This window comes from Periplaneta americana, chromosome 11, assembly GCF_040183065.1.
Source record: "Periplaneta americana isolate PAMFEO1 chromosome 11, P.americana_PAMFEO1_priV1, whole genome shotgun sequence".
NCBI classification, from domain to species: Eukaryota; Metazoa; Arthropoda; class Insecta; order Blattodea; family Blattidae; genus Periplaneta; species Periplaneta americana.
Genome location: NC_091127.1, coordinates 73,991,459 through 74,003,722, shown reverse-complemented (window position 1 = coordinate 74,003,722; position 12,264 = coordinate 73,991,459). Strand labels below are relative to the sequence as shown.

The 12,264-nt window shown below is 35.7% G+C and overlaps 1 protein-coding gene across 1 annotated transcript in view; it reads left to right on the top strand.

Annotated features, from left to right (window-relative positions):
* LOC138709095 (synaptotagmin-7-like) overlaps positions 1-11,839 on the top strand; it is a 64,655-nt gene extending 52,816 nt beyond the window's left edge. Inside the window, exons 7-9 of the mRNA XM_069839619.1 lie at positions 8,427-8,595; positions 9,913-10,125; positions 11,656-11,839. Coding sequence (XP_069695720.1) covers positions 8,427-8,595; positions 9,913-10,125; positions 11,656-11,786 — 513 coding nt within the window. The 3' untranslated portion in view covers positions 11,787-11,839. The remainder of the gene's footprint in view (positions 1-8,426; positions 8,596-9,912; positions 10,126-11,655) is intronic.
* Positions 11,840-12,264: the final 425 nt, after the last annotated feature.

Sequence of the window (12,264 nt, the reverse complement as noted above, 5' to 3'; positions counted from 1 at the left end):
ATAGGAAAAAATATAGCAAACAAGATGAAAAAAATACTGGATAAACATTATAGATGTTTAGCTCGATGTAAAATTTGTGACAATTTCAAATGAGGAAGTTTATTATAATGATACAGATTTTGAGACAGATAATGCTTGCGTAAGATATTTCAAATATGTCCTCATTGTTTCTGCAGAAGTGGAACGAAGTTTTTCTATATATAAGCTGCGTTTTCTAGCAAGAGGCAATCATTCTCCTTTGAAAATTTGAAAATGTGGTTTGTTATTCACTGCAACAATATATGAAATGAAAAATTATGTAAAACAAAAACGTAATGCACCATCATATTAACACAGTGAAATAATAAGGCTGATACTTGTCTATGTTATATGAGGTGTATTTTCTACAGACAGGAAATGAAATATCTTTAAAGTAGTGAAATTTTTCTTTAACAAAGAAAATGATGTCTTTAAATTTTCCTTTAGCAGATAGTTGTGTTTCGAAGTCAAAGGAGTGGCTTTCAACCACCCAAATGCTGAGGACTAACTTACCGTGATGATAAGCATGAGTTCAAACGAACGAAAGACACTGCGTTAACTCACCCAACTCTGAGACGCACGAAGCGCACTGGTAGTAACGGCATATATTTCTCAGGCCTAGTGGTCAGTATAAGAACGAAGTCGCTAAATTCCCGCTCTCTATCTCCTCTGCTGTTAATAATTAAGTCAGTGTCTCAAACGAGGACTCGGAAATTTTGCTGAAGGAAGAACGGTGTTGAGAGGGAATAGGAACAATGACGTCATATAGTGTCCTGCACACTGTGAGCTAAGGTATGCGAAAATCAGCGGAGCATGGTGACTGTTTCTGCTCTTAATGTCTTAATTTTCCGAATGCCACTTTTATCGCCGCTTTCTGTTAGCTGCCTATCAGAATAACTTTGACATGTCGAATAAGGTAAGTGATTCAATGATTGTTGAGTGTATGTATGAAGTTGTGTATTGTTATTTTCTGTTTACCTTTGCATATATTTGTTTTTAAAATCACGACTATATGTCAACACAGAGCACAATCCGCTCAGATTCTGTCGACGCTTCTTAATAAGATGACTTCAAAAATACAGCAGAACCTCTATTATCCGTGGTAATGAAGGCGGTGGACTAGACGGTTAATCGAAAAAATCGGATAATCCATACCATAAAATATTTTCATAAGTCCATACTACAGTCTCATAGTTTCCTCCATAGTGCTGTTTGGCATGCTAGATGGTGGATCAGAAGTTCACTATTTCAGTTCTGGTTGTCAACGACGGGTTTATAAGGGCCAAGGAAATTCCTTACGATGGTTGTTAGCGGAAGGATAGGAATAGTAGAGGGCTCCTGTTGTAGATCTACATACTGTATGTTACACATTTTATCATTATTTTGCATTAAATCGCGCACAGTTGTAACGTTAATCTCGTATTCTGATGCGAGATGAGCTACTGTTTCTCTTTTCCCAAACCTCTCAATTATTTGCATTTTTATTTCGATACTTAGCAAAATACTTTTGACACTAGTGGAAGATATTTTGCATAAAAGTTATAAAGTACGGACATTAGAACAGTAGAACAAGGACTGAATGCTGCACAGGATTGCTATATAGCTATTGTGCGGAAGTTCTTGGGACTATTTCTTTGAAAGCAGGTAGTGACCATTTTACAAGTTGGGAAAAACACCTTCAAGTAACCGTTCTTATTATCTGCAGTAGTACTATGTAAAGGTAAAGGCTTGTAATAAAACACTCTAGAGAAAATAGGTACTACTATAAGGTATAGTACTAAGTTTCTTACATGTTTATTTCCGCAGTAAAGAAAGAAAGAAAGAAAGAAAGAACGAAAGAAAGAAAGAAAGAGAGAAAGACAGTCGGATAATCCGCCGATCGGTTAATAGGGTGACGGATAATAGGGGTTCTACTGTACTTTATAATAAAAGGAATATGAAACTGTTAATCAAAGTACTGCAATTCTTTTAGATTCCAAAGCTGCAGGTTCTACGAAATTAAAAAAAAAACTAGGTGAGGAATTCCCGGTTCCCCTGATAATTTTAATGAGCATTACCAGTCTACTGTTTCGCGTGATAATTTCCCATTTGAACAACTGAAAGGATGCTGCCTTAAATTTCAAACAATTTAATTTAAGTATTTTGGATATATGAGGGGTACACGGGAAAAACAATGACTGTCACAATTCTGTTAAGAGTGATGCTATTGTCTACTTTAAAAGATTACTATAAACTTTAGTGTTGTTCTTACTAAAACTTTTAAAAAGAAGGATTATCATCACGAATAGTCATTCTTTCTTCCATTTTAATACGAACAGCAATAAATTTTGTAGTATTATACTGAATTGGATTATTATCTCACCTTTAATAGAAACGTGACATTTATTGTTTTTTTCCCTGTACTCTTCATATTATATAATCTAAAATAGTGATGAATATACCGCTTTTTATAATATCGTTCTATTGAAATGAACCTAGATAAATACTGAGGAACAAAATTAATTTAACATTTGTAGGTGAATGATTTAAAAACTGAAATAGAAACATTAAAAATCCACTAAAAATCATAGCATCAAGCTTAGGGTTTTGTTAGCTTTAGTCAGATGAATTCTACTATATGACAATAATTGTCATCAACAAAACAACTACCCAAAATAACTACATGGGAAAAATTGTTAGTTATAAGTTAAATAAAATATTATCTAAGCAAGGTAATAATAACTAAAGAATACACACTTACACGAACAAATTGTAGTTCATTATCGATTTGTAGGAATCAGGTATCTTTGAACACCTCCCTGGCAGAGACAGTAATGTTGTACTCGCACGTACGTCACAAGTAGGCTGACTTATCTAGGATCGGTCTATATTATGAAACAAGGTTGTAAGACACCGTCATAAGAAAGGATCATATTCTATCTAGATTCTTTACTTGTTCCCAATTATAGTTAGTATTTGTGAAAAGATTGCCATATGAATCAGGTCCTATTTACTGGGTAATCTAAATAGCCAGAGAAATTTGATGGAGGCATTGGAAATAAGAACAGAAGTTGTACCTCATTTACTGTGCATGAATGGATGAAATACGAATGTGGTATAATGTCATCCAGAGTTTCAGAATGAAATTTTAGAAATATTCATTACATCAGAACTACAGTGGGTTATCTTGACAAACTGTGGTTTCGAGTTAAATTAAGTTTTAAGTTAGCTTCATTTTGTAGATCAGTGGTGCTTGTCAGTTTCTTGTTGTTTTAGCTTCATATTAAATCAAAAGTTTGTTTTCATATTGTACTCGATCTTCAATAGCAATTTTTATCCTCATTATTTAAAATATGATTTTTGCAAAATATCCTACTGTTGTTCTGAGGTAATGTTATTAGATCAGATCTGAGCGTTAATAACTCAATAGAGTCAGTGCAGACCACTCCTTAACTCCCCGCTCCATCTTTTCTGGCTGAGACAGTAATGTTTCGGTGCGGTACGAGCAAACGAAAGTTCAGTGACGGATTCTATCAGGCAGGCAACATAGTTTTATGAACTTCCGGCTCTCGCTGGTCGCCTAAAATCCACCTCTGTTGCTCAGAGCCTTAACCTGCGTTTGTTTGTTTATAAGGCGATGTAAATGAAAGGGACATGGGCGGAGGTTTCTCCGTTCCTTTCACTTCTCCTCTTATGCGCAGGGCTGTATTAGATAAAGAAATATTTAGTTCATTATATGTCGAAATAAAATCCAGCAATTCCATGATGTTTCCAGTTATTTGTAGTATAGATATCATGAGAAACGAATAGGTAGCTATTTGCATTCTATGGATAAATTAAATTTTGAGTCAAATAAAAGTTTTTCGGGATTTTAAAACCTACGGGAACTGTAGGTGTAGATATTTCATCCATTATCGGTGGTTTCGTTACAAATTCAACTAACTTCGGTATAAGTCTACATACAGGGAAACATTATAAGTTGGGACTAGCAACATGATTGATTGAACACAAGGTGTTCAGTACCTTATACTGGAGAAACAGCCTCTTAAATTATATGTGCATGTGTTTACAATAATGAATGAAAGCTATGTAGTATCAATGCAATGCTGTGTTCAGTGAGTCTTCATCATATCCAAGAACAAATTGCAGATGGTCTTTTGAGAAATATTTCACACACAAGGCAGGGCGAGAAAAAAATTAAGAGCTTCACGTATAGCCAATACATTTTTCAAGGGTTAAACAACCATCTAAACATGCCCTCACATAGCTTACACATCTTCAGAAGACATTATATATGAGCGAAGAATTAAACAGAACTTAATGATACAAAATGTATTACTAACAGGGGATGATACATCATCTTTAGAAATAGGGTTGAAAAATGTTCTTGAAAAACTAAATCACCATCTGTGTTAAGAATGCCTTGGATTTCGTTTTAAAGTTGATACATTCCTTCGACCGTTGTTGATGTTACTGAATTCAAACTATAAAGAAAAACGTAAGTGTGAATAGGGGAATTTCTTTGTTAGCATTGTTGCTTGTGGTGGAGACACAATACCTCGCCTCTTTGTCAGTTTCTGCAAGAAGTTCCAGCTCAAATACGACTTCATTCGTGATGTTTCCCTTACTGCTATCAAAGGATCACTTCTCATTTAAAATACCACCTATATTTTTTTTCCTAAAAAGGAAGAACTTTTGTTTGAACGTCCAACATTATTTTTTACTTTTTTGTTCGTTCCCTACATTTCTCTTTTGTGATATGTTTTGTTTTCACTCTGTGTGTTAGTTATACTTTGTCCAATGAGGCGGTCCCTTTTTGGGAAACCTGAAAGAATGTCTTACATATTGAGTGGCACTCGCTGGCATTTGGTATATGTTCCCGGTGCTGGATGAGGGGCACCAGTAGATGACCCTTCTTGCATCCGATCTATGTTCATGTCAGTCGAAGGCTACGCAAGTGGCGTCTATCTGATGCTCTGAGACTCTGTGTTATTTGGTGACCGTTAGATATGTTTGAGTTAGGACTAAAAATGAGCCATTCTTATTCATCTCATCCCCACCTCTTCGATATTGCATGGATATTCTATCTACCTGTGTTGTCAACATGCAGAAGCATGCAATCCACACCTCTGTTTATATAAGTATTTACAGTTTCATTCGTATATTTTAAATTCAAAATGCGAACGTCAAATGCGAATTTTAACATACAGTAGAACCTCACTAATTCGGACTTAATGGTGGAAAATCGATTCTGAATTCGTAAAAGTCCAAATTGTAGGAAATTCAGTGGGACAGGATAATTTCGGCAATTGAAAAAAAAAAAAAAATATTGTGTAGTTGTTCAGTTACTAACTTAGTGTCTAATCATTTTATTTTACAAACATATGGAACACAAAACATTAATTAGAAAAGAATTAGTTTGAAGTTTTTTAGTCCAAGTCAATTACTGCACAAAAAGTGAGGGAGAGTGGGGTAATTGCACACACCTAACTTCCTATTGTTATAAATTCCAAGATAATTTTAATGTAATACTGTAACTGTAGGATATAATAAAACAATTAGGTTCTAATCATATTAACAAGTTACAAAATGTATTTCTAAACAACATTCTTTTCTATTGATGATATATGAAAACGTTGTAATGAGTGCCATTACCCTATCAAATGGGAAACGGGATGCAGACAGTTGGGGTAGTAGTACGCAGATACAAATGCAATTGAGGAGCATAGTATCAAAGTTAAACAACTCAATTTTTTGCGATTTCGAGATATCGATTCTTTCTCATAGAATTTTGTATGCTGAATGCGATTCTGAAACTGTTTAGGTTAAAAAAGGGACAGAAGAGAGTGAAAATAACACTTACTTGTGCGCTTTAGAATCAAAATGTAGACAACTCCACTGTGGCTTGGTTTCAAATTAGGACAATTCCTTCAATAGCCAACGAGAAGCCCACATTCGTACCACCTTTTCCGATCACGCATCGCGAATCCAACATGGCTGATTGTTTACATAATCGGTTTGTGGATGAATAAGTACTGTTTTACGTAAATTGCTTTGAAACTGAGTTAGAAGAGACTTAGATTCAAAAGCAGACAATTTCGCTTTTAAATATGGCGTCGCTTGGTTTCAAAAACAGACAACTACACTTTAAATATGACTTCATTTGGTTTCAAAAACAAACAATTCCATGACTTAGTTTCAGAGATGGACAACTCCACTTTTTAAACTTAATCTGCGACCTAAATATTAATTTTAATCACATTTTGAGACTAAAAAAATGTTTCTATGACCCATAAGAATGTTTAAAAAAATGTACGTATAACGGTGACATTGGTTTCCAAGGATCTAATTTTCGTCTCTCCTGTAAAAAAGGAAAAGTGGAGTTGTCCAACTTTGATACCAAGCTCCTCAATTGGAATATGTATTAATAGGTATAAAATCAACATTTAACAGCAATATGCAAACATTAGAGAAATATTACACTAAATTTTCTTTCATTTAAATTGCAAAAGTCAGAAATAAATTTTTAGAGTTTCAGTAGCATTGCAATCTGAGTGAATTCATCCTGAACATAAGACACAACGATACCAGAGTTCTTTGTCTTTACCGAATTCACCAAAAACAGGCGCTTACTGTTAGAATAATTTTTTTGATTGAATATTGAAATGCAGGAGGAGTATTGGGAAGCATAACCACTTGTGAATACCCCAACTGTCGCCATTAGAATAGTTTAGCTCTGAATGGTCATGGAAGCAAAGTAACAGAATATCCAAATCACTCAGATGAAATACAATGACGCCACAAAATTATAAGAAAACTGCAAACAAATCGGCTGACACTCTGGAAGCGCTTGAATCAACAGTACAGTGCTAACACTTGACTAGATTGACGTTACCGATGTTGCAGCTAGACTAACTCACCGAACACGGCGATATAGTGCTGACATATCCTAAAACTTAGGTGCGTACCATTATCCACTGCGTACAAAAACCTCACTCTTCTCTACTAGCTTTGGAATTTTCAGACTCTGATTTAAAGTAAGAGGTAAGTGTTATGTGCATCTATTTGCGCTGCTGTTCTTCATGTACATCATGACGTATCGTCATTTCCCATAACTATGATCCTGGAACACAACTATGGTCCACGATATAACCATTCAAATTTTGTACCCCATAACGTAGTACCTCGTTTATCTATATTTTTGATATACTGTAGTTTGAAGTCAAGTCACTGCAGCTATCTACGAACAGTCTATGCTACTTCTAGAATGTTCTTTGAATGGTTCTATCGTGGACCATACTTGTGTTCCAGGACCATAGTTATGGGAAATGACAGGATAAAATTTGTGATAGTATTCAATTAATTATTCTATCTAAATGAATCTTATGTTTGGTAATTTGAATATATTACTACATTCTTGGAACATTAATCTCCAAGTGTCAAGTGTAAAAAAGTGTCGTCCGAATTATTGCAAATTCTGAATTAGTGAAATCCGAATTAGCGAGTATTTACTGTATGTTAAAATTCAGATAATTAAAATTTTATGCTTGATCTATAACGGCATTGTTACAATATTTTCAACTTACGTTATTTTTCTTCAAATGCCATTGCTTTTGAGATTTAAGGTTTTCGCTGTGACTGTTTTTAGAAGACCATTTTAATGCAACTTGAACTTATTTTTCACAACAGTTAAGGACATAATTTAAAAAGTTATAAGACCAATTAAAACATATTACATAAATTCCTGTTTGGTCCTACAGAATATATCTGTTATGTTTTTATTGATTCCGGGAATGTCGAGAGGTAGCTTGGGGCCTTATGTCCAGTTTTTTACGCTATGATCCTAGAAAATATGATCCTAGTGATGAAACCTCCAAGTAGTTCCGGAACGTTGGAGTTAAAAAAATCTAAAAATTTTATAATCTCACGTTCATTAACCTCATCTTTCTAGATTATCTTCGTGTTTACAAAAACAGCATAATTTGCAAACTAATAAAATATATTTAGAACTATACTGCATTCCATAATGTCTGCCAGGGGACGTAAACATTTCCTGCAGAGGAAGGGAGAGGGATAATTTCTAATCAACCAATGACAGAGGTAACATTCTAGGCTTATCTTCAAGTTGAGCAGTCTGAAGCGTTCTACCTCCTCCCGACTTCAAGATAAGCCTGAGATGTGACCTCTGCTGTTGTTTGATTAGCAATTATCCTTCTCCCTTTTTCTGTCCGAAATGTTTACGTCGCTTGTCAAATATCATGGAACGCAATATACATGTATCAATTCCTAAAGAAAAGTGCTTGTCACTGCCTAGTGAGCTCGTTAATAATAATGTTGAAAATAACTGGCAACCTTTCATTACGCCTTCATTGTAGAGGAAACATAAGTATTTATTTTGTCTATTTATGAGAACATGGTATGTGTTTCAGGTGACGAACTTGTCGAATGGACAATGTAAAACATTTACTAAAGAGCTGAAGGTTGCGGCGCCAGACTGCGGTGATTTACAGACGATCATCTGGTGGAGTGAACTTGAAATAAATGTCGTAGTTACCAAGGGCCGTCAGCTCAGGATCAGAGGATTGAAACTGAAATTAGGTGCACTACTTTATAGTTGTTTAATCTATGCTTCAATGCACTGCAACGATCAGCCCAATTTCTTTTAATGTAAAGAGACATTTTTATATTAGCAGATAAATTGGCAAAAGTAGAAATTAACACTGCATTCTTTGAGTTAAAGTTTGTCTGAGGAGTAATGCAGCAACACTGTTAGACGTATAGTCTGTGAATGAACCAAGAAAGAACATAAAACGTATGAAAACAATTTCCTGGTCAGAACCAGGACAATTCTCGTTTTGAATACCCAGCAACACTTTGGTCAAAGTCTTGATATAGTGAACAGAAGGCAAAAAATTGGGATAATTAATATAATGGTCTGTTCAGAAAACATTTACTAACTGTGGGATCCTTTCGAGAATAACTAGTATCTCGCCTAGCGGGAAGTTTGACAATGGAATCTTCCAAAGTTATCAGATTAAGATCCTCTCGAAAAATCGTTAACGATTGAATTGGAAGTTTTCAATTTCAAATTGATAGCTGGAGGGGAAAGGGCTACGAAAAATATTCTTCAGATTGTTTGTCATGGAGTACCTTACACACACCTTATAGGCTATACAAGGTGGATGTGAAATAATCCTACAGATTGAAAGGAACGACAGGATACACTTAAATGAATAGAAAACCTATAGTCTATTACGTTTTGTGAATAAATTAAGGTTAATTAGAAAATTGAGTTGGAAGTTTCAGCAGTCTGACAACATTGCCGCTAACACACTGCTCTTTTTTCTCGTAATACAGATGTAAGAACTCAGGTCTGTCTGCCTTAATGAACTACCTTCCATCTCCCTTTCCGGCTACAATGATTTAAGTTGGTCGCATCGGTCAGTGGTTTCAAATTAGTGGGCTTTAAATTAAATTTATACGAAAACCGTCCACGCTATTGATTCTTTATTAGATTTCCTGTCAATATGAACAAAAATCACGATCCTACTCGAAAAAGAGAGTATTAAACATTTAGGAAAAAAATTTTTTTCTGCGAAAACCATGGACTTTCCATAGCAGTGTTATTTCACACCCACCTTGTATAAGTAATAAATAAATAAGTTATAAACCAGTTAAACAACAAATAATCAACCAATAAACTCTTACATTGATATACGCTTGTGACATAACATTAATACTTGCTAGTATAGTAGTTCTTTCTCTATAATTCCCAGGAACAACAGGAAAGAATCAGTGTGCATGTGTGGGTGAGTGGGTGAGTGCGGAGCATGGTTCACTTACATTAATGCATGTTAAGTATAGGAAATACATTAGTTTTATGCGCATATTATTCAACATGAAACTTAATTTCAGATCCCTACGTGAAGGTAACCTTCCTAAAAGAGAAAAAAGTGATTTCAACGCATAAAACGAAGATAGTGAAGAACACGATGAACCCAAATTTCAACGAATCTTTCAGCTGTAGTGCGCCAGTAGACAGACTGAATGATTACGCAGTCGAGATTGAAGTCATGCACAACAGCGGGATTGGGAAGGGAGACCTGGTAGGACGCATAGTGCTGGCAGGTGAGCACTCTCTAAAATCTCTCTACTTATCTCCTTTCTAAAATAAAGATAATGTTCAGAGACGGTGATGTGGCTATGAAGTAACTCATTGCTGTCTATAAAATAATGAAACCTTTGTCCGCTTGATTCTTAGTCGGGTAGACTAATTTACGACATAGTCACTAAGACAGACAATGAAGGATTTGTAGCCAAAAGGAGGCAGCTCCAATTTTTGTGGTTTTTAAGTTATAGGCCTATAAATATCCTATCCAGAAAAATATGCTCTTTCGTTTGGTACATACAGACAAAAGCTCCGAATAATTTCAAGAGAAAAATTGTTCCGGGGCCGGGTATCGATCCCGGGACCTCTGGTTGAACGTACCAGCTTGGGAGATAAATCTTCATTAAACTGCTGGAAATGAAATCCTCAGTCTCTATGTCTGGAGCTATGAATCTATCCCTTGATTTGCAATCGAGACAACGTATAGATGAAGAGGCGAGAGTTGGCATGCGAGCTGTGCGAGAGGAGAAAGAATAAACTATCAGAAAGAGAGTTTGTTTCATGGTGGTTTATATTATGTGCATCTACCGACAAGGAAGTTCATCTCAGACTAAAAACTATCTTCCTCCTCCTTACCCATGAGTGATATAGCCACGGTACATGATAAGTTCACAGGACAGGTCTTGCCTCCTCTACTGTTGATTTATATATAGGTACGTATGGATTCCAAGGCTTTCACGCTAATTTGCTAAGAAGTAAACTTTTGGATACTCCACCGTGTCCTAGAAGCTAACACTTTATTTCGGAATTACATAGAGGTTCCATCATTTGGGCAAAAAGTACAGATACGGAATTAAAAAATGGGTGTCTTGGTAGCAGTCCTCTATGTAGGCAATATACTTCGCAAGAATGTCCACAAGTAGCAGACATTTAGGCGCCCTTGTTTACTGCATATGCGCAATGCGTTCTATCTGGAACTTTGTAATATCACAGTCTAGTATATACAGTCGCGAAGCTTCAGCTGTGAGAGTACTAGGAACAATAGACTGTGCCGGTACTATTTCGCATTGTCTGTGATGAGGCGATAGTAGCGATCCTAATGATTAGTAACTATCTATGGATGCATATTCCCTACGTATTGAGTTTCGTGACTGTATATACTAGACTGTGGTAATATTAGGTGGCCCAAATTTTGTTTCTGGATCTGTACAACCTGAGGATCACTTACTATATTATGAACTTGCCCTGATTACTAAAAACATGGTGTTGAAAGAAGTGAAAGAAGATTTTAAACGAATTTAGTTCTGTGTACAGGAATTTCTGTTAAATTCGTGACAGATTCTGTGGCATTTTTACTGGAAATCAATTGTGGAGCAAGTTTTATTTAACATCCTCATTCATTCAATATTCCACGAAGGACATGTCCATCACATAGGTTCTTATTTTATACATAGGCCTACTTATTTTGTCTTTGGTGTTGAAGCTATGAAAATATTTATAACGGTAAGTCACATTTTGGGCAACTATATTGTGTTTATTGTTCCAAACAGACAAGGACGCGACTGGCGTATCAGAAAGGAACCAGTGGCAGAAGATGGTTGCATTTCCTGGGGAATCCATAATGCAATGGCATCGGTTAAAGCAAGAGATCAGAGTCAAAGGCAGAAAAGTTCTTTCATGATGTTTATGAACAAGTGTCTTTGAATATATTTGAATAAAAAATTATGAAGTTTACTTTGCATTTATTTTTCTTACATCTTCAACATCCCATGTGTTCTATTTTCGATTGCTTTCAATACCGGTACTATAATACCCAATTAATATGTACTGTACATAATGGTTAAGACGCAGTCTTAACGCTGAGAGAAAATCTCGAAATTGGGTTCAGATCTCTTCTAGCGAATAGATGTTTCGTTGTTAATGTGACATCATGACGTGTTCTCTTAGATTCAGGCTCGGAGTCTTGCTGACTGCTAATCAAGTTGTTGTTGTTGTTTAGCCAACTGTCCGAAAACAGGTCTGAACCTCACAAGTGAAACCAGAAAGCACCACTTATGAGGCAACTAGGCCAGGAGATAATGGGGTAGGATGTCCAGTTCCTTTCCCCCTCCATTGCATACATCGTCGATTAGCTACATGTTACACTCATCAGACTTCAG